Source organism: Crinia signifera, chromosome 3 (assembly GCF_055691185.1).
Source record: "Crinia signifera chromosome 3, ASM5569118v1, whole genome shotgun sequence".
Lineage (NCBI taxonomy): Eukaryota > Metazoa > Chordata > Amphibia > Anura > Myobatrachidae > Crinia > Crinia signifera.
The window spans coordinates 277,965,196-277,987,613 of NC_139219.1; the positions used below are offsets into that span (position 1 = coordinate 277,965,196).

At 43.3% G+C, this 22,418-nt stretch overlaps 1 protein-coding gene across 18 annotated transcripts in view; it reads right to left on the bottom strand.

The window, feature by feature from the left end:
* The window catches only part of KIF1A (kinesin family member 1A), a 146,840-nt gene that overhangs the window by 18,697 nt on the left and 105,725 nt on the right, over positions 1-22,418 (bottom strand). For 4 of the 18 annotated variants that reach the window (XM_083178148.1, XM_083178155.1, XM_083178159.1 and 1 more), the window contains 11 exons: positions 21,975-22,110; positions 20,894-21,059; positions 19,059-19,149; positions 18,600-18,718; positions 17,835-17,914; positions 12,848-12,956; positions 9,320-9,386; positions 9,150-9,234; positions 6,873-6,978; positions 6,088-6,114; positions 2,445-2,468 (listed from right to left, as the gene is read on the bottom strand). In XM_083178148.1, coding sequence (XP_083034274.1) covers positions 2,445-2,468; positions 6,088-6,114; positions 6,873-6,978; positions 9,150-9,234; positions 9,320-9,386; positions 12,848-12,956; positions 17,835-17,914; positions 18,600-18,718; positions 19,059-19,149; positions 20,894-21,059; positions 21,975-22,110 — 1,010 coding nt within the window. The remainder of the gene's footprint in view (positions 1-2,444; positions 2,469-6,087; positions 6,115-6,872; positions 6,979-9,149; positions 9,235-9,319; positions 9,387-12,847; positions 12,957-17,834; positions 17,915-18,599; positions 18,719-19,058; positions 19,150-20,893; positions 21,060-21,974; positions 22,111-22,418) is intronic. The other 14 variants (XM_083178165.1, XM_083178153.1, XM_083178163.1 and 11 more) reach the window with 7 other exon arrangements.

A 22,418-nucleotide genomic window follows, 5' to 3' on the forward strand; every position in this document is an offset into this window, starting at 1 on the left:
ACATTTACAAAACAACCATATATGTAAACTATAATTGGATTCTATAGACAACTCCTCCATTTTCATGTACTCGCACAAAGTGCTCACCTGGGCATAGAGTCTACTGGTTCATCATATGTGACATTAATGCAAGCAACAGGAACTCCTGGGTTACCCTTATAAAGGGGAACGTCTGAGAGCAGTGCTGTTTCTATTTACATGTCGCATTCACCTGATTACTATGTGCACACACTAGGTTTTATATCTGTGACATACATTGTGCTTGTAAAGATTAGAATATAAAAAATAAAGTGTCCAATTCCCAAGAGACTGACAAATTGGACACACATATCCATAGCAAATAGAGTCTTATGCAATATACTATGTTATTACCAAACAAAATCCATGAAATCATATACTGACAGATAATATAAATGTATATCAATACACAAATTGAAAGCAGTCTGGGTTATTTTGTTTTGGCAAAACATTTTTTCAATTTAACGGTACACTTCAGCGTATAGTGGGTGACTGGTTTGTGTGGATAATATTTTGCAGAGGAAGTCATTCTTTTGACTGTTTAATGGTGGATTTGTAATCGTTTTGAATCTCCTTTACCCTGGCTGGCCTTACTATGCAACAATGACAAATGTATGTCAAAGGCAAACACGCGTTTCGCTAACACTTAAGCTGGGTACACAAGCGACACTGTACGTGCCGGGGGCCCACCGGGGTGTTGACATACACACTTGCCAATGCCGGGTGGGACAAGCATCTGCAGGGGGCAGGGAGGCCATGTTGCGGCCCCTACCAGCAATAGGGCTGACAGAGGCGGCAGTAGGGCTGACTCTCAGTGACGGCATTTATAGTAATTGTTATGTGGAGATTCTCAGCTATCCATTGCTTTTACTTGTATGGGTCATAGGGTCAACACTATGAAGGCCGACACATGAGATAGGTCGACGTGGCTAAGGTCGACAGGGTCGAAAGGTCGACGCAAGCATTCTGTCTACAATGGGAAGGTGGACAGTCAAAAGGACCACATGAGTTTTTCACGTTTGTTTTGTCCCAAATTTTGACATAAGACGACACGGACACCGTATCAGTGTACCGCGTCCTCTTGCATGGCTCGCTGCGCTCTATTATTGGGGCAGTACGGATGGTGTAATGGTTAGCATTACTGCCTCACAGCACTAAGGTCATGGGTTCGATTCCCACCATGGCCCTAACTGTCTGGAGTTTGTGTATTCTCCCCGTACTTATGTGGGTTTCCTCCGGGTACTCTGGTTTCCTCCCACATTCCAAAAATATACTGGCAGGCTAATTGGCTCCCAATAAATTAACCCTAGAATGTCTGTGCGTGCATGTACATGTGGTAGGGACAGGGGTGTAACTATAGCACCGCAGCCCCCGCGGTCAAAATATTCTCTGTACAGTGCTGCGGAATATGTGTGCGCTATATAAGAAACTGGTAATAAATAAATATTATAATCTCCCTCCACGTCTACTGGATGGTATTGTTTTTAGAAAAAGAACTCGAAAAACTCGTCAACCCAATTGACTTTCCCATTGTCGACCTAATACTTGTGTCGACCATCCAACCCTGTCGAGCTTAGCCATGTCAACCTTATGTATGTCGACCTTCACAGTGTACACCTAGCGACCGTATTCCGACCATAAATGTTACTAGTAGTACTCAGTTTATGTTCATAGAAACACAGACTGCCACTGAATGTGTGTCAATATACACTTACAGTATATAAGAAATGCCCCCCACAATATTACACAGTAACCAGTTAATTAACAATAGGGAAGGCAGGTGAGAAAGGAACCTATGAGAAGGATACAGAAGCTCAGGAAGCCCAATGATAAAGGAGCAGGATCATGGAGGCAATGGGAGAGATGGTGGGGACATAGCAGGGAGGAGGTAGGAGGAGCATCGGGGAAATTAGGAAACATTTATAGAGACAATGGGAATTGGGATAGCATGGGAGAAGCGGGAATGGGAAATGGGATGAGTAATTATCTTCATGGAGGAATTAATAGCAGTGGAATAGGGACCAGTATTGGGGGAATCAAAAGTGGCGGTTAAATACTATTAAAAGCATGACACCAATACCAAGTAGGGTAATAGGAAAGGGGATAGACTATATGTTGACAAATCTATTTCTAGACTAAAAACAATGTATACAGGAAAGATATTGTCCCAAATGTAATAGTCTGCCAGTCACAGGCAGCAGCGAGAATTGGACGATTTATTTCAAGATTCAAATTTTTTAATATGCATTGTGGCGCTAAACCGAGCAGCTACGTGACCAAAATGATGCCGCTGCCCACTGCCGCAGGCTATTACATATGGGCCATTATGCGGAAAGGAAACATGAAATTGACACAAAAGGCAGAGTAGAAGCACTAAGAAATGGAAAAAGAGGCAGATAAGAGGGCAGAAAATCAGAAATGAGTACCTGGTGCCCCGCCCGGATTTGCTGCTGAAGGTGGGAGCCCCAAATATACAGAGTGAGAGAGTGTGAGTGCATTGGGGCAATACAAAACAAAGTATGGTGGGTAACCCAAACACAGGGGGTGATCAAATAATGTACTGCATGGAGGGAGAGGAATCAGGATTTATCTAGCAATTTCCAAGTTTGGTTCCTAACTACAATCCCTACTCACCTTGTCACCAGAGAGTGACTTAGATTAGCAAGCTCTACAGAAAACATTCAATGGTCGGCGACAATCGAATGATTTCAGGCCCCCACACAAGCCTGCAAATGGATGTTTATGCAAAACATCTATTTGCATCACTGCAGGGATATATACGCCATTTAGCGCTGGGGGGGGGGGGGTGTTTGTGTGGTCAGCGGGTGGCGTTACATGGCTTGTGAGCCAACCAGAATCTGGCCCAATATCCGCACAGAATATTATATGACTGAGCTGATGTGGAGTTGTGGTACTGCAAACTCACTCATTGGCCCTTATTCTAATACCCTCGCAAAGGCAAATTCCTTCTCAAATGGACTAAACCATGTGCACTGCAGGTGGGGCAGATGTAACATGTGCAAAGAGAATTAGATTTGGGTGAGTTACTTTGTTTCTGTGCAGGGTAAATACTGACTGTTTTATTTTTACACTGCAATATAGATCTCACTTTGAAGTAAAACCCCACCCAAATCTAACTCTCTCTGCACAAGTTACATCTGCCCCACCTGCAATGCACATGGTTTTGTCCATTTGAGAAGGAATTTGCCTTTGCGAGTGAATTAGAATAAGGGCCATTATGCCACAGTTGGTATCCGGATTATAGATCTGCAATGACTAGATGGACAGTCAATAGGTCAATGGGCTTTAGGTCAACAGGTGAAAAAGGTTGAACAATGACAGTGCTTAAGGTCAACAGGTTCAATAGTCAACATGACAATGGTCCATACACAAGTGGTCAACACATGTTTTCAGTGTTTGACACTTTTTTTTACAACATCTGGTTGATTTATTATCCACGTGGACATGTATAGTAACATGTTACTAAATTAGTAACATTTCCTAAAATGTGGCGAGAGCAGCAAGCCCATGAGGGTACATGTTTGTATTTATGGTGGTCAGTCTAACACGGAATATACAAAACTAGCTTAGGTATCCGGCGTTGCTCGGTTTAGTTGTGCAATGAGCATTACTTTGACTTTATCCTTCTCTTGTTTCAAGCTTAACAGGTCTTCCAACAGACCCAATAGGTGGCTGCTTAGTGTCAGCTGACGTTCTCATCCAAATCCATCCAGCGGAAGGTCCTGAACATGCTTCCCATGCCCATGGTGTGCCAAGAATACACCTATCTGTGGTTGGCTACCGGATCTCACCACATTTTATTCTTAAACCTGATGTCCTCTACCACATCTATGTAATGCAACTTTGCCATATCTGGCTTCCCTGACCCACTTTGTGTAGTGGCAGGACTGCTTTTTGGGACCCCGTAACCCCCATGGGGTCAGGAATGGGGGTCTTAGTGGTCGTGAACCTAATCTGGACCCAATAAAGCCACCTCACGTTGGTTTCCTCCAAATTGGTCCAACAGTGTCTGAATGCATATGGACACACAGACAAATAACAGACACATATGTTAGAAATGCGGCCTTAAAAAAATCATAAAAACTTGTGTTGACAACTTTTGCATGAACTCCTTGTCTTGTCAACCTTTTTTATCCTGTCAACCTTTGTACCTGTTGATCTAATGCAAAGTGTTGATAACCATTTGCCACAACCAGTAGATTCTAGTCCACACTCTAGATAACGATTTGCCACAACCAGTAGAGTTTAGTCCACACCTGAACTGCCAGTGGAACAGGTTATTTTTTCATGTAAAGTATATTTTTAGTAATGATGTCACATAAACTCATTTGGTCTGATTCAGACCTGATTGCTGCTGAGCGAATTTGCAGCAACCAGTGATCAGGTAGATGCCGTCCCGCTAGAGTGAAATCCTGCCTTGTAAATAAATGTGCTGACTGTGTCAATAGATGTGTACGGCTAGCGGAAAATTCTCAGACGAACGAAAATGACCAAAACCATTTGTTAGAGGCTCACTCATCGCAAGTTATGAGTAGCCAAGGACTTACTATATGGGTGCGATGAATACAGGCATATCCGGCCTGGAGCTGATGTTCCCCTAAAATGCTTGGGCACACCTTTGTTTTCCTAGGCACCTCTAGCATTTTTCTGAGCATTCCCACAAAAAGGCCGGTTACCACCCCCAGACACCTACTTCCTGTCAATCATCTTGCGAACGGCTAGCAAAGAAAAAAAAAGTAGCAAGATTTCTTCTCTAGTAGGCATTGAACACGTTCCAGTATGAATTTGCACAGCAGAGATCTGGTCTGAATCAGGCCCATTGCTCTATCCCCTATGAAACATTAAACTGTGCAGGACATAGGCCCAAATGTAATATAGTGTGACATGATCAGAGTGCTGAAATTTTGGTAACTCAGCAGCAATATTTGTAGTTGATTTTTTGGGATTTTGCAAATCGTACACTCAATTATGAAGGTGGCTCAATAAGTAAGGTAACAAGACCTCTGGTGTGTAATGGTCTTTATTTCATTCTAATTTCCCACCAGGCCAGAGAAGCTAGACCACTGCTTCCCCTAACTGCCATTACTGTAGGCCTCAAATCAGTCATACGGTGCCAACATCGGTTCTAAGGTGGGATTGGTTGAAAAATGGTGCGTAGTGTGGTCAGATTTCTACTTCTATAGGGCACATCAGCAGCTGAAATTCATCTCCAACTTGTTGAAGTGTAGGGTAATAATGTCAAGAAAACAAGTTTGGTGCACTGGCTTTTATGAAGGCAGGATAGACTTTCAAGATGAACAGCTATCTCACTGACCTATCTGCATTCAACCGCCTGCCCACCCGCCCGATTGCCCCCCAACCTGCCCGGTTCTATCGCCCGCCCACCCGGCCGGCTCCATCACCCTCCCGGCTCCATTGCCCACTCACCCGGCCACACCGCACATGTAAGTAAATATGCGGGGCGGGTTTTTGTATTAGGGAAGCCAATCCCGGATAACCCGGGATTCAGCATTTTTCAATCCCAAATTCTGGGATAGAAAAAATGTCCCGAGATCAGCATCCCTAATTACAATTGATGTTGGAACAGTATGGCTGATATGAGGAGCAGTTTAACAGCAATGAGAGGAAACCGTAATCTTCCTGCTCTCGTCTGGCATTACATTTGAATAAAAGAAACACCATTACACAGTTGAGAGGTCTTGTTTTCAAACTTATTGAACCACCCTTGTACATTTGCACCTCAATCTCTTTTAAATTAAAATTTTGGATTCTCTTTCTCCATGCTGCATGCACTACTGGTGGAGGGTTGTAAGGTGTCTGCATGTTTAAGGACCAGCTTGGTAAAGAGGGATACAGGAAGGAGCGCGAATACCAGTAAAGCCCCAGTAAATACTGTATGTAATAATAAAATAAAACATGATCAAACACATAATGAAATAGTAAATGGAAAGCAGCAAAGAGACAGTAAGTCAAGTTGCAGAAGGACAGTATGAGGGTAAAAAGGGGTAAGTTATATAGCCGGGTTGAGGAATGATAAAAATAAAATACCTAGGTGTGTCAGAATCAAGAAACTGCCTGAAACACAAATAATGAGACGTTAGTGTTGGCACCAGGGAATGGGAATATTCAGCTCCCAAAGTCCTATCACATTCATTCAGAGGTCAACATCAGTCAATGGACAGAGGTCAGGTCTTAATAAATGTACATCTACTAGCAAATCTTGCTAGGACCAGAAGTGGGAGACATTCGGAACCTCATTCTTATATGGTGGTGTTGATTTGAGGTAAGAGGTGCTAGGAAGGGGACGTTGTGAAAGTTAAAGCGTGGAATATGTGGATTAGAAGGAAATGTGTAGGATAGGGGAATTACTGTCACAAGTGGCAGGTGTGTAACAGGCGGTGCTTGCAATAGAATGAAGTACTGGGGAAGGTGTTTGCACATGGTATGTGAGATATAATATGGTAAACAAGGACAGAGTATGACACACTGGGTAGGCTGTGAATGGGGTATGGAATGACTAGGGTAGGTGGATCTTCAGAATGAGTAAGGACAATGGGAAGGTACAATCATATGGAATGGGAGAATACGGAATAGTTGTGGCTAAGGTTTGCGGGACATGTAAGGAACAGGGTGCTGCGGGGGCGTGAGGGAAGCTCATGCTTAATTTTCTCTGTTTCATGCTTAATAACAAGGCCAAAAGCACAGTAGGAGGCAGGATATGTTTATTTATAGCTAAATCTCTGATTCCTCCTTTTAGTTGGTACAAAGCCTCTCAATAACATTTCGTACACTTGGCTAATTTTTATACATATAAAGCTGACGTGAACACTGACCTGTCACCCCCCTCCGGGGGGCGATATCCAGCTGACAAGATGTTCAGAGACAAGATGTTGGGATCAATTAGAGACTCATCTACCTCTGGTGTATTGCGTATCCTTCCTAAAGTGAAAAAGTTATATTATGTTTCTGTTGTGTATACAGAATAATAGGAAGCATCTGAATGGTAATGTTTGGGTTTGTTAATACACTCTCTTCAGTAGTGTACAGTACAGCTGGAATTCAAGTGCATTTATGAATCAACAGCATTGGATTTTCAGAGGTGATTATTCCACGTAAATATAATATTTGTTCTCTCTAGATGGTAACTTCTGTAGATCAGCAATAGATTAATCATTAATTAGGCAGCCAACTGAACGATATACTTGGATACTAAGAACACTCATAAATGTAGCTATATTCAACATATTGGCTTTCATCTATTAATGTTACAGGAAGACTTTGTGTCATTCAATCTTTGTATAGTATTGCCCACTATAATTGGTTGGTACAATATAGTAGATGTATTTGGAGTAAAGTGGCACTGGTACATCTCTCTCCTACACTACAATTCTAGGCAGAGTGTGCGAATGCACAAATATATTGTGGTTGTTGTACTAAACAAATGAGGAGCAAATTTGGCTAATTCTTTTGATTCAACCTTGATGAGATTCCTTGGTGAACACAAAGGAATCTCCTTGTTCTCTTTTGATCTCTAAACAACTGTCCAGTTCTCAACCTAATTTCTGTGTCAAGCCTTGTTGGTCTAGACTAGTGATGGCTAACCTTGACACTCCAGCTGTTGTTGAACTACACATCCCATCATGCCCTGCTTCAGTTTTACTATTTGGCTATGCTAAAACTGATGCAGGGCATGCTGGGATGTGTAGTTCAACAGATAGAGTGTCAAGGTTAGCCATCACTGGTCTAGACTGTAGAGAGCTGCGCAAGACTTGTTTGGGGGGTGGGGGGTTGTACCCTGATTCTTCCCTTTGGTTTAATAGCGTTTTTGTCAAGCTTGGCATGTTCAGCTCAGAGACTAATTTGTTTTCTTATGGTACCAACACCATTGATCTCCTTTGAGCATCTTCGTTTGGACTTTGGCACTCCTTATATGCTCTTTTATAAATATCTCCAACTCTGTCATGCTGCATATGCCCAGTTTGGAAGTCGCCCTCTTTACCTCTTAAACACACACTTTGTTAATTGCTCATTACCGAGGTAATTGCTTATCGATAGTGTGACCTCGCCTCCCTATTTTTGCCAATTGACCTTATTCCTATTAGGAATATATGGGAAGCACATTTGTGTTGTGAACTTGTCCTTATATTTTGTCATGTGTCCACCTGTGGTTCTAGCTCATACTAATACTAATAATCATTTTAATCTTCCTAAATGTTGAGCCCTTGACTGTTTTATTAGGCATCTATTGTCCTATAGTTAATGGCTTTTGGCCATTGGTTTGGTTGGACATTCATTTTGCTCTTCCAACACTGCCTCCTGCAGTAGCTAAGCTATGTTTGATTGGATTTTGAAGATTTTTTTTAATGTTGCAACTTACAGATATGCTTTGAGTCCATCCACTGACAAAGTAATTATTGAGTACTTGTGGTGTGATTCAGAACTGCCAGATATTTCTCAATGTCAGGCACTTATTAATGACACCATAGACCAGGGGTGTGGAACCTCAGGCCCGGGGGCCATATGTGGCCCCCGTGGCCAGTCTGAGTGGCCCTCCCACCCGCCCGGTGGCTTTGCCGGGAGTCAAGTACAGGGGAATCTCACGAGAGGTCGGTAGTTCTTGTGAGATTCCTCTTTCTCAACAGCAGCCAGAGACTGTCAGTCCTATTCAGCAGCAGCCGCCGGAGCGTAGGACGGCTGCAGCAGGCCAATTTGTAAGATACATTTTTACATATGGCCCCCGAAGGATTTTTTCCCCATACAAATGGCCCTTGGTACAAAAAAGGTTCCGCACCCCTGCCATAGACCATGAGTGCTATGATTAGATTAGTCCGAAAGCTATCCGCTGTATGTTAATCCAGCAACTTTTACTATTTTAAATATGTCAGCACTGTTTTATAATGATTTTTCCCCCCTTTCTGTTAAATATGTCATTACAAATAAAATAAAAAACCAGTGTGGGACAAATAAGGTCCTGGCCATAATTAAATATTTTACCCTGCCCAAAGGCAAGTTATTCGCCGTGCAATTAGTTAAATGTCTCACAAAGTTTCACAGCTCTCGTAAATATGTTTGCTTAGCATTACAACTGATAGAAGGAAAGAGTTACCCACCTACTACTAGTTCCCGCACCTCCAGCCACTTAAGCTCTGCCCCTGCCTCGTGCACCAGGGTCACGGATATACGCCTTTGGATGCCCTGCGTCACAGAAATGAAGGATCAGGTGGGTATGAAAAAACAACACTTACCCTATCAAGTGATAAGGATTGGAGGGAGGGGTTACCTGGTGAAGGAGGAACGTTCCATGGCAGGGTAATCCAGCACCATGATCTACTGCCACAGGTATATAGCTGTAAAAGAGAAAGGTATAATGTATCGCCCTTTTTTTTTCACCAAATCTTCGTCAAGAGCTAACATTATGGACAAGGGAGTTCATTCTGGTTGACTCGCAAAGCTGCAAAATTCACAGCTTTGCGAGTCAACTAAATGGCGCCCACCGCCCACACGAACACCTGATTGTCACACTTGCGCCGATTTCACCCACACGCATGCAAATGCATGTTTTGCATCTTGAGTGCGTGGAGGAAACCATTCGATGGTCGCCGACCATCAAATAATTTTTAAGGCGATCGCAAATCTGAGTCACTCTCTGGTGACTTATATATGCGGTGCCTTGGTACGGGAAGAGGGCGGGCAGCTGACATCCGATGACATCAGCTGCCCACCCCCGGCACCTGTGTCAAAGGGATCTTACCATGGGTATCCCCAGCGTTTTTATGGGGACGCCCATAGGAGTTACTGTAATTGGCTAGTTAATTTTTACCTTTAACTTTATCACAGCTTTATCACCTCACCATTGTAGAAACGGTTTGGTGGGTCAATCGCACAGGATGGTAATCTCAATTTTGAGCAATTGGAAAGGGGTGCCCCCCCCCCCCGTTGGATGTACGGTTGGGTATTTATATAATGCCCGGGGGTGTGCTACCACTGGACAAATGGATTAGGAAGGAATTGGAGAGAAAGGGCAGGTTTTTCACGGTAGTGGTGCACCACAATATAATTGGACGACTTAAAAAGTAACTTTTAATAGTTCATTACATAAAAAAGGAGCTGCGAAAATATGAGAGACTACATATAACATATAACATGGACAAGTGAAACAATAGTCCAAGTTAAAAACTTGGGCTCATGCGGCGTCCCTTAGCACTTTGTATTCCTAATGACTTTATTGTACTATCAAGTCTCTTCCCTGTGTGTCGGTTAAATCGCCTGTTACCACTAGGGGGACGTGTTACATTCAATAGTATTTCCCTGTCTGTGAGTAAAGTCTGAATTGGTTACATAGTTGCCATGTACAGAAATTTATCAAATTGTGTCACAATGTCTGTTACCCTTGCTAGCAAAAGGTGCAGCGTGGGCCACGAGATAGTGCAGTATTTACATGTACGTTGAAACTGAGGTGTTTCACATTGTGTAATGTGTGGGTCCCATTATGCGGACCAACACAGTAGTATTTTAATCGGGCAGTGGGCACCAATCGCCTAGTGTGTACTGCTCCGTTCACATTCAGTTTGTACAACAATTACTGCATATCTGGTAAGTTCAATTATTGTAAGGCCTTCAATATGGGCAACTTGTAGCACTGGGTGTATATATCAATTAGTGCGGTATAGGGCTGTGTCCCATGCACGTTGCGCAGGGATTACAGGCAGTTCCCCGCACGACTGATCGGGGTGGCTTGTGTCACGCTGATAACACCTTATATATGCCAGTATATATGCCAGTGGTGTGAGTGGGCAGCCGGTAGGGCGGGATGTTCAGCTAGAACCTCTTGCGTGCTGTATTAAGCAGTGCGGGTGGAACCCTGTTGTTTGCTTGCACGGCTAGAGAGGGTAGCTGGCGTACGTTCAACCCTTGTACTGCGCCGACACTGTGACCATACAGACATAAACAATGATTTACGCTAAACATTAGAGTCCTTAAAAGGACTGGAAATCAGACAGACAGGGATAAGGAAGGCTGAGGGAGCAACCGCACGGCTATGGAGGCCGGCGTACGCTTCGCAGTTCTTCTTCAGGGCAACCTGCATTGGCGTCACCAGGCGGTTTAAATAGACGGTACTCTGACGCTGTTCCAGTGAGCGTTCGGACTGCACCTGGTTCTCCGCCCTCCTTATTTCCATATTGGACAGGTTGGATTTCCCAGTTTGGGTATCGTCACTGGGAGGGATTGATGCGGTTGTTTAAAATTTGACATATATGCCACTTTCCGTATACGTGGCTGTTGGGTACGCCTGTTTTGTATATGTGAGAGATGGCAATCGCATTCATAGATTTGAAAGTATGCCTATGTATCTTGTACATATACTTGCCGTGTGTCCCAAACCAATATATCGGGGAAAATGGCATATACACGGGTTTGTTGGGAATACTGAGTCTGAGAGATGTACGTATCATCTCCATAGTAACTGCTGACACAGTCCTGTCAGTATCCGGGATTGCAAATTCTATTTAGGGACATAGTGCCTTATGATGGGCGATTGGTCTTCCTGGGCAGGGGACTCTCGTGGTGGATTAGCCGGTATGTTTATAGGTCATACTACGGTTAACGTAGCCTTTTCCTGTATGATGGTTTGCTTAACGGAGGGATGTGTATGATTTCCACAGTGAATGCCTAAAAATCCCTAATCTGTTAACATTGGTTTTCGCTCCCACTTGTGTCCAGAAAGTCTAGAGTGCCAAGTGCTGGAAGGTAGGTATGTTCCTCTGTATAGGATCTAATGTGACTGTTGTGGGCACTTGCGGACTATGTTGTTTAGAGGGCAGGCAGCAGTGGGGTCGCCAAAAGTGAGACCCCTGTTGCCTCTATCACAAGTCTAGTTATCGATTTATTTCTATAAGGCCCCTGCCCAGCTTCGGGCTCTGTGGTATCCCTTCACCTTCTTTATTAGAGAAGTTGTGAGGTGCGGGAGGTCCGGGTGAGTGTGTCGAATTTTATTTCTATTATTTTTCGGGAAGATAATAATCATGTGGTGTACTAAGTGAGGAAGACCGTTGTGAATGTAGGTGATGAGTGAGTATTTAATTATGACTCGTGGGGAGTTGTTTAGGGGATGGGGAGTTAAGGAGTGTGTGATATGTGACACTCAAAATGCACAGCATACTGTTACTGGTGACAACAAGTGAATGAGAGGGGGGGTGACAGGATCAAAGAGGGTGGTAGGAATTATGATTATATTATAAAGAATTATCGGTGGTTGGTCGAGGTCGGTGTGAGGAGAATATAGATGGTGGTCGCAATGGAGGCATCTATAAAGAATGAACATTATATGTGTTCTAAAGTGATCACAGACAGGGAAATACTATTGAAATACTATTGAATGTAACACGTCCCCCTAGTGGTAACAGGTGATTTAACCGACACACAGGGAAGAGACTTGATAGTACAATAAAGTCATTAGGAATACAAAGTGCTAAGGGACGCCGCATGAGCCCAAGTTTTTAACTTGCACTATTGTTTCACTTGTCCATGTTATATGTTATATGTAGTCTGTCATATTTTCGCAGCTCCTTTTTTATGTAATGAACTATTAAAAGTTACTTTTTAAGTCATCCAATTATATTGTGGTGCACCACTACCGTGACAAACCTGCCTTTTCTCTCCAATTCTTATCACCTTACCAGGCTTAATACATCTGCCTCATTCTGTGTTAAGGCATTTATACATTACTCACAGACATTTAACCTAGACCTTGTTCTCCTCTCCCCTTCCACTACACAAAGCTTAATACAGTGGAAGCTGGGTTACTCACTCTCCATTTGCTTCAAGCTCACAGATTTGGAAGAATGCCATCAGGTCGTACTTGCAATGGCACTGACCAGTACTGGGAACACGTTGCCTGGTCAGCTTAGTGGCTGGAACTGGAAAGAAAACATAAATCCTAATTACATTAAGTAAAAGCTGATGAAAATGCTAATGTACAAAATAAGGGCACAGACATCCCTTGGAATCAAAGGGCCAAGAGCTGTCTTCAAGAGGCTGCACAAGATAATTGTATCTCTGAAAGAAATCAATAGCTTCCTTGTATCTCCGTCCAACTCTCTGAGATAGACTGATACGGGGAATAGACTAATTTCCTACAAATCTCCTGGTGGTGCGGGGATAGGCTATTCAATTAAATAGCTATAGCCACACCAAAATATTGGGATTCAAGAGCAGAAACCCACTGATTTTGCATAAACTGCAGAATCTAAGGGGTTTTTCTCTGCATGTTAACCCGATTTTGTGGGTTTTTTCCACAGACTTTACCTCGCAGGTCATGGAGCTCAGTCCAACTGCAGGGAACCGCACACACAATAATCCCAGGCAACTGAATACCTCGAGCACAGCAGTTAGCCGCAGCTTATTGAATACTCCCTATATAGAGGGATATTCAATGCTCTGATGGCGAGCTACAGTATGATGGCGAGCAGTGCCAATAGCTCGCCGTCAGAGTATTCAACTCCCTCCCCTTCACTCGCCATTTCCACCTCGCTGGTTCCATTCGGCCAGGTGGAAACAGCAAGTTTGGCCATTAAAAACGTCGGGCTCGCCACAAAATGCAGCGGACTCGCTCCATTTGCGCTGAACCTCGCTGTTTAAGGGGATGCTCACCGTCCTCTGACGGCGAGGCTTCTGGCCAAACATTTAATACGGCAAGGGAATTTGACAGCGAGGATGGCTTTTCCTCGCCATAGAAAACCCCCTCGCCATGGCATCGAATACCGACCGTTATGTCTATCCGGTAAAAAGACAAAGGCTGCAATCTATATCTTATACAAGGTGATACTGGGAAATATATAAGTACCTACAGCGACTGAATTGAGTTTATTTAACAGATTTGCACCTGAATACGGTGATAAAGAAATTGGAATAAAGTTACACGTTATTATATGCAAATATTGTCTTATCTTACTAGAAAACCACATGCGGTCTCGGAAGACACATAGAATAGACTCACACTGTAATTTAGAGCAACTGAAAGTTTGGTCACCACAGGCAGACTTCAGCAAGTTACAGACTATTAAATAAAAATCCTGACCTGCAGTATCAGTGTATCAGGTACGTCTCCGGGCTACGCTACATGACATGGCCAGAATAGTAATTATCTTGAAATGATCAGGTCTTATCTAAAAATTCAAGAGGTTGCTCTATAATATGGTATGCAGGATCTCTATAGAGAGGTACTGTCATCTCTCGTCTTCTGTGGTCAACAAACTGTCTTCTGGCAGAAAGGAGTGCAAAGGCGATAGGTGGAGAAGAGAGCGCTGGCATCAGAGCGCAGCTACTTTCAGTCTCAGAGATCGGTCAGGTTTATTGGACTGTAAGGAGCAAGGTGAGAAGGCAGATTGTACAGTGCCATACACAGTGTACAGCAGAGTGGTGAGAGGTACACTGCACACGTGACAGCGAGACACAGTGTAAGCACACAGAGTAAATGCGCACCATGTTTCTGCGCCTTTATCACAGCACCAGTCATCCTTAGCATTGCAGGCTCGTGTTGTAGCGGTACCTTTGCTGTGCTTAGCAAACAGATGCCTGCAAGTTCCTCTTCTGCAGACAGCACAGGGACCAGAGAGCTCAGCATGTGAAAAGTGGAGTGCAATGCCAAAGGAAGGAATGGGGTGTGGAAGCCTAGGAAGACCACCCGATGGGGTCACATTGGAAGAAGCCATTAGATAAATGTGAGGAGAGACAGCAGCAGTAGTAGTAGTAGTAGTAAATAGTGATAGCAAGGGAGGGTTTAAACAAAATAAAATATAAATGCATGGGTTAAAAACATACATACAGTAGGTAATGATCTTATACAACATCATCCATTGCTTCTACATTTCATCTTTGTTTATCGCTGTACAACCATCGATGTTTTGTTTCCGATAATAGTAGTTTTACATTTCAATGGTGGTGGTTCCACCCCCCAGCCAGCCACGCTGAAGATGTTTGCTCATTTTTGAGAATGTACAAATCAAATGAATTTTTTCTATCAAAGTCTTTTGATACGATGGTCAGAGACCATCGCATTGAAAAATTCTATGGCGGATGCCCAGCCATCATCTCTAATGAGTCATGCTATGTGTCTATTTCACAACTCTCTAATTTACAAAGTGTCTTGCTGACAGAAGCTCCCAGCTAAGGCTGCGTACTCACAGGTGGTTTAGCATCTTCCTGCATTAGGTCTCCCCGAAGTTGCAGTCACCAGAACGCTGAACACAGCATTAGCGCTGGTTAGTAATGCCCTTTTTACTATTATATGTATCAAACCTTCTAAAGAGGACAAGGGGAGAAGTTGCCCATTAAACAACCAACTACAGTATTATATCATTTATTAGGTACTGTGACAAGGAATCACATACACGGGATAAGATGAAGTCTTGGTCTTTATTTTGTAGCAAGGATGGTAACAGCATTGCAGCACACAGGTGTCACAGCATAGTACAAACTTCTTAGTATATTCCAGTGGTTCCTATCATAGCTCACACCCCAGGCCTATCACCTGGGCAGCTATACCACCATCAGGAACCCTGACCCTCTGCCCTGGAAACACTTATGTCAGGAAAGCACAGGTGCTGCTAATCAGCTCAACCCTGATCACATCCGTTTTCCTGCTGCTGCTGCTGCTCTAAAACCTGGACCGGATCCTCGACATTACCTTTATGTGGAGGTATGCTGTCCCTGCCACAAATGTGGGCAACTTTTCCAACTGTGCTCTTTAGGTTTGATACTTTAATTACTATGGCAAACACTGTAAAATACTGCAACTATCACGGATAGAATAAAACAACTGAAAATGTAATCTGGACTATAAATATTTGCTAAGAATACACCAAGCACCTGAGAATCAGTTGTCAGACAAATCTAACCATAACAAAGCTCAACATCATGCTGAGAACTGACCAGATGCAGCCAATGAGTGTTGGCAGAGCCGGATTTAGACCTCGGGTGTGGTACAGGGGTCCAACAGTCCGGATCCCGACAGTCATTAGCCCGACATCGGGATCCCGACTGGCCGGACCCAGACAGCATGGTGAGCGCAACTGAGCCCCTTGCGGGCTCGCTGCGCTCGCAAGGGGCTTACTATGTTATAGTGTGCCTATAATAATGAGGTGATAAATTTAGTGATTGAAACAAAAATGTCCCATGATACTCTGTGGGTTCGGGTAACTAACTTCCCATCAACCCCTGCAGGTGTCAGAAGCCTGTTTGAGATAAAAGAGCTCAAAAACCATCATGCCAGCATATGTACAATTAAATGCACAGGGCTCTATAGATCTGGTGGGTGTCCGGGGAGGCACTTACAGTTTCAGTTCCACTTCCACCACATGAATGATGGAGGGGGGAAGGAGAGTGCAGCAAGGAAGAGGATAGATGGTCACCGCCTACCTGTCTTTGCAGGGCTGTCGTCAGAAATTGTGTGGCCCAGGACTGACAAAATAGGCAGGGCCCCTTTCCTGTTCTTGAACCACAGTTTGCATGATGAGACCTCTGGTGTCCGCAGCACTGGACGCACTACTAAACCTCTACATTGCTTCAAGGGAAATGTGAACTTTCTTTATGACAATTTATACTTGATAGACTCTATCTGGGCTGGAGACACCTTAGACCCCCCAATGGCTGCCCTCCCTCCATGCCTCCAATATGTGTGCGCTCCTGGGTAAGCAGTCCTCTGTGAGTGGGTGGGTATGCAGTGTACCTCTGGGAACACTTTTGTGGGGGAAACGGATGGATTTTCTGGGACCCAACCACAGGACCCTTGGTTTTAGCCTCTCAGAAAGCAGGGACACTATGCCCCTGTTTAAAGGAATGCAGGCCTTCAACCCAGCTTGTTGTGCAGTGTAAATGGGTAACGCGGGTGGATGTGACCCGGGTCCCGTTCACTGCAGAGCTATAGCCAGTGCTGGGAGATGCTCTTCTATGCCAGCGCCTGCTCAGGACCCGCCTCCAGTGGGGTCATCTGCTCGGCATTATGCCAGGTGGGGGTCGCTCGTGGAAAAGGGTTTACAAGATGGGACGCGCACGGGTTGGAGCCGTGTACAAAATCCAGGTGCGACCCAGCGGGGAAAAGGGGTATAAACCTGCTCTCAGGAATGGAAGCTATTGTAACAGAGTCATTGGACTAACATTTAGAAACATCCGCAAACTAAGTTTAGTTTATAATGAAACAGATACAGGAAGGTGATAATAACCATCTAACACACTAAGGGGATTATTCTGGTTGATTCGCTCGGATGCAAATTCGCACCCTTGCGAGTCAACCAGAACCCGCCCTGCAAATGGTGGTACGCCCGTCTCCCTTGCAGCGTGTGTTCACAGGCAGGGCCTGTGAATGGATGTTTAACATAAACATCCATTCGCAGCCTGTGGGTGAACACCACATCATTCGATGGTCACTGACCATCGAATGATGTGGAACGTGCAAACATATCCAAGTGACTCTCAGGTCACAGATTTGCGTGCACCCTCAGGGGCACCGACGTCACGGCCTGATTACCATGGGAACACCAATCGTTTACATGGGAACGCCCGTGAAAAGCTGGGCATTCCCATAGGTGCGACTAATTAATTAATACCACATCTCACGGTCCTTTCTTTTGCAAGTTGGATTAGGTAAGGACATGTGGGTAATTCTTTGCCCAGTTAGCATAGACAGGTACATGAGCTACTGTACAGTAAGCGCAGTTACATGTGCGCACTGTGCATTGAACTGAATACAAACTATCATTTTTCCAACAATAATTATATATATAAGGGTAGAACATTACCTGGTTTGGATAGAGGCATGACCCTGGGGAGGAGACGTCTGGAAGAACGCAGGGGGCTGTGAAAAGTAAAGGTCTTATTTCTGAAAGATGTACAAGAGGTATTTTAGACTCCACATATGTCAGATAAACTATGAATGCAAATATTTTTTATATTACATTAATGATATTACGTTATCTAAAGCATATCCAATTGCTCTAAGTACACAACTGTACTGTTCCGCCATCAGCTTTCTGAAATTAAGCAGCACAGTGAAAAAAAGGATTACATGTTTTAAAAGAAACATTACAAAATAAAAATAAAGGGAAGAGAAATTCAAAAGCAAAATACAAATATTCAAAACGTTACATTCAAAAAGTTAAATTTTTCAAAGATCCAATACAACAGTTTGAAAAAGAGCAGGCACATGACAGAAGGCGATGACAATGTATACTGTACAGTAACTCAAGCATTTCAAACCCTGATTTGTTGAAATAATTTATACAGTAAATATATTCTACATTACAGCACATATATCGTAATCTGGCCGGTTTACACACAAAAAAGGATTCAAAGTTACAGTAGAAACAATATAAGTGGCAATTTGTATATAAAGGAAACCCTATGTAATGTTTCTGGACCCGATGTTCACGAGAAATATAATGCAGGGTATGCATGTAAACCAATAACAATAGGGGCAGATGTCTTTGTCAACTACTGTAGGGAATGGGTATAATGAGCACCCTATCTCTGTGGTGTGAATGTGAGAAGATGGCTGCAGCAGTTACCTCAGAACGTCTTTGCACAAGGGAGGGAATGGGTGCTGCTGATAATGTCCAAAAACCTCAAAGACAATCGGCTGAGTCTTCACATACTCCACAAAGGACTGAGTGACCTCCACTGCAATCTAATAGGAGCACAACATGTGTTACAGTGAATCCATTCCGCAGTGAGGCAGACTGACACATATAGGTTTATACACTACAATAAAGAGGTCATTTCTCCAACTAATAGGTTCATTGTTGTAGAATTTCTTTCATATACTGTAGCTGCTAAGTATTTTTTGCCAACAGAAAAGCTACAGACCTCATACCGCTACAAGGTATACACTGCATTCCAGGCCTTCAGATTGTGCCCAGTGTAATGGTATGTACGTGCACCTACATCTGCATGTTTGTAGATACTCCAGAGAATACATTCATTGTCACAAAACATACTTCCTCTTTCTTATAAGATGCTGGACTTACGTTCTGAACATGGTAGAAACCCAATGGTGGGCCACGGCCAGTGTTTTTTAGAGGTTCAGTCGAAAATGCCTCGTCATGGCGGTGTATGAAACTAAAAGAAAATATTCATATCAATATTCATATTATTCATTTTAGTATGTACAAAAAAAAACAATTCATGCTGTGAATGTAATGATTATCTAGACAAGTGATGGGCATTCACATGTGCACCCAGTACCCAGGATCCTTCATGCTTTGCTTCCCATCGCTCCCAGCTCTTATACTCTGCTTTTTGCCCCACCAACCTTCACTGGCAGTCCCAGTTTTTATCACACAACTCAAAGAGAAATAAGTGCACACAGTCTGCCACCTTCCATAGCAGTATAGAGCTGCATAACTCCTTCTTTAAAAGATGAGGAATATTAGGACAACTTATGTACGAGAGTGCTGCCATTTTTTGGAACCACCTTCACATGTGGAAAAACTTTCTACCATGGTGCACAAGACGAACATACTGACAGCTGAACGTAGTTAACAAGAAGTCACATTAAATATGTCAGATTGGTGTATACCCCTAATATGCCTGTGAATGATGGACATATGGCACTGGCTGTGCAGCACGGCTGATGGCCAATAAATATCATCTATATATATATATATATATATATATATATATATATATATATATATCCGTGAGTGTCTGTGAGTCTCTGAAACACTGCCCTCTACTGGCAGAGAGTGAAACTACATCTCTTTCTCACACATGCACAAACACAAAAGATAGCAGACTAGCTTTCGAAGCTTTTGCTTCGAGCGGGCTTACTAGTTCAGATATATCAGCACATCTCCGAGAGATCGCAGATTTAGCTGACACTTCTATATATACTTAGAATATATTTAAATGTAACAGCCCATGTTTGGTAGTGGATACAATGTTTTGGATAATGGATTATCCTGTAAATCACAACATCTCTGGCTGTTTTAATGAAAAACACACAAATGTATCACTTATACACCCCTGTGTTGTCATGGAGATTTTTTAACTTTGTATAGCAATGGATGAGACCGTCAAAGCGGAACATGTCTCTAAAGCTGAGGTTCTCAAACTCGGTCCGCAGTACCCCACACAGTTAACGTTTTCCAGGTCACCTGACAGGTGCGCTTATTCCTCAATGATCCACAGATGGAGCTAATTATTTCACTTGTGATTCTTTGAGGAGACCTGCAAAACATGCACCATGTGGGGTCCGTTGGACCGACTTTGAGAACCTGTGCTCTAGAAAGGAGGAAAATGATGCACTTGGATCTGCGTTTGCTTGGGTTTATCGCAATGATCCCATTCTTATTTTAAATGAAAATGTGTAATAAAGCATTATAATAGTTTAGTGTGTATTTTTTAGGAAATATATATTGTAATACCATGATTGAGGGTAATGTATGGCTATTTTGAAGGTTAACCATGTGAGGTTATCAGGTTGACAGTATGGATGGTGTAATGGTTAGCATTACTGCCTCACAGCACTGAGGTCATTGGTTCAATTCCCACCATGGCCCTAACTGTGCGGAATTTGTGTATTCTCCCCGTACTTGCGTGGGTTTTCTCCGGGTACTTCGGTTTCCTCCCACAATCCAAAATATACTGGTAGGTTAATTGGCTCCCAAAAAATTAACCCTAAATGTCTGTGTGTGTGTACATGTGGTAGGGAATATAGATTGTAAGCTCCACTGGGGCAGGGACTGCTGTGAATGTTCAAAATATTCTCTGTAAAGCGCTGCGGAATCTGTGTGCGCTATATAAGAAACTGCTAATAAATAATAAATAATCAGGGTAATACTTGATTACTGAAGACACTCACTTGAACTGACAAAATATGTCAGCATACTCTGGAGGAATGCTAGACGCTTGCAGGACGGTGACTCTGAAAGTAAAGATGGTGCCCAATTTCAAGGGGTGCAAAGTCCCATCTGACAGATCAAGTGAAGCTTTTATAGGACTGTCAAGAAGAGCTGCCTGCTGAGAGGCTGGAAAAAGCAATAAAGAAAGGACATTACAATAATTATAGATTCAAATGCCTAAACACAACTGAAATTTTTTACATTCCCTTGATTTATACCATTTAATTTTAAGTGTGTGTACTGTCCGTCAACAATGCAGACAGCCATTAGTGAACTGATAAGACTGCATGCTCAGGGATTGTTTCAGGCTCAGTCCACAAAATGGCTGCCTTGACTCAGTGTTCATGCAACTTTTATTTTTACATACTGTACTTGTACAGCAAGGCAGGAAATAGTCCTACACAAATTACAAACATTTGTGATGTAAGCTATTGTATATAGGAATCTGATTATATGGCCACTAATGTACTGTACTTGATGTTACTGGGCTCTGAGGGGAATAAAACATATGGTGAGTTTTAGGCTCAGTGCATCCCATTCTCACAGGATTGACTGCTCCACCTATTTGGAACAGGAATTTGTGGAGTGGATACTAATCCCATATTGACTACAATGCCATACTCACAGTAGACTAAAGATAAACTGGACTGATATTATTCCATAAATCAGTTGCTGCATTTGAACTATTCCCATCTTCTGCCGACCCAATGTACTAGCAGGTGGCGGATGATGACCCGACAGTCAGGATTCCCAATGGTCAGTATACCAACATTGGAAAGCCAACTGTTCAAAAGCCCGACAGTCGGTATCTCGACTGATAGGGGATTTTCTCCCTCCATGACCCCCATACAGAATAGAACCTGCCCGCAAGGGGCTTCTTTGCACTCGCCCCCCTGTCAGAGTACTGGCAGTAGGGATTTAGATGTCGGTATACTATCTGTCGGAATCCTGACTGTTGGGCCATCATACCACACCCGCACTAGCAGTCAGTGACATAACACTGAGTAATGTGTGATTTATTTCTGTATTGGAGACACTGACCAGCACAAGTGTTGTTGTTGACCTCATCTGCATTCGGGCCACTATCTGGGTTTTGTCCTTGACCCCCTTCAACGATCCGGAGTTCTTCCTGAGAGGTTCCTGAGCGTGTCATTACTGCACAGGTCTCAGCCTGGAACTGCTCCGCAGCGGGGGAATAACATTATAAGAACCTTACACATAAAATAACAGCTGCCGCCATGCTTACACATTCGTCAACATCATTTTAAAAGTGTAGAATGCAGAAACTACTACATGGACTTCTATGAAAGTGACGTAAAGAGAAACTGGTGTAAAATAAGTTGATTCCATTAGAAGACCGGTCCCAGGACTCCAAATAGATCAGGATCATGAAGTAGGAATACAGACAGCCTAGATAGGATCGGTAAATATGCGAAGGGGGGGCAATTAATATGCGAAGGGGGGTTAATTTTATGCAATATTGGG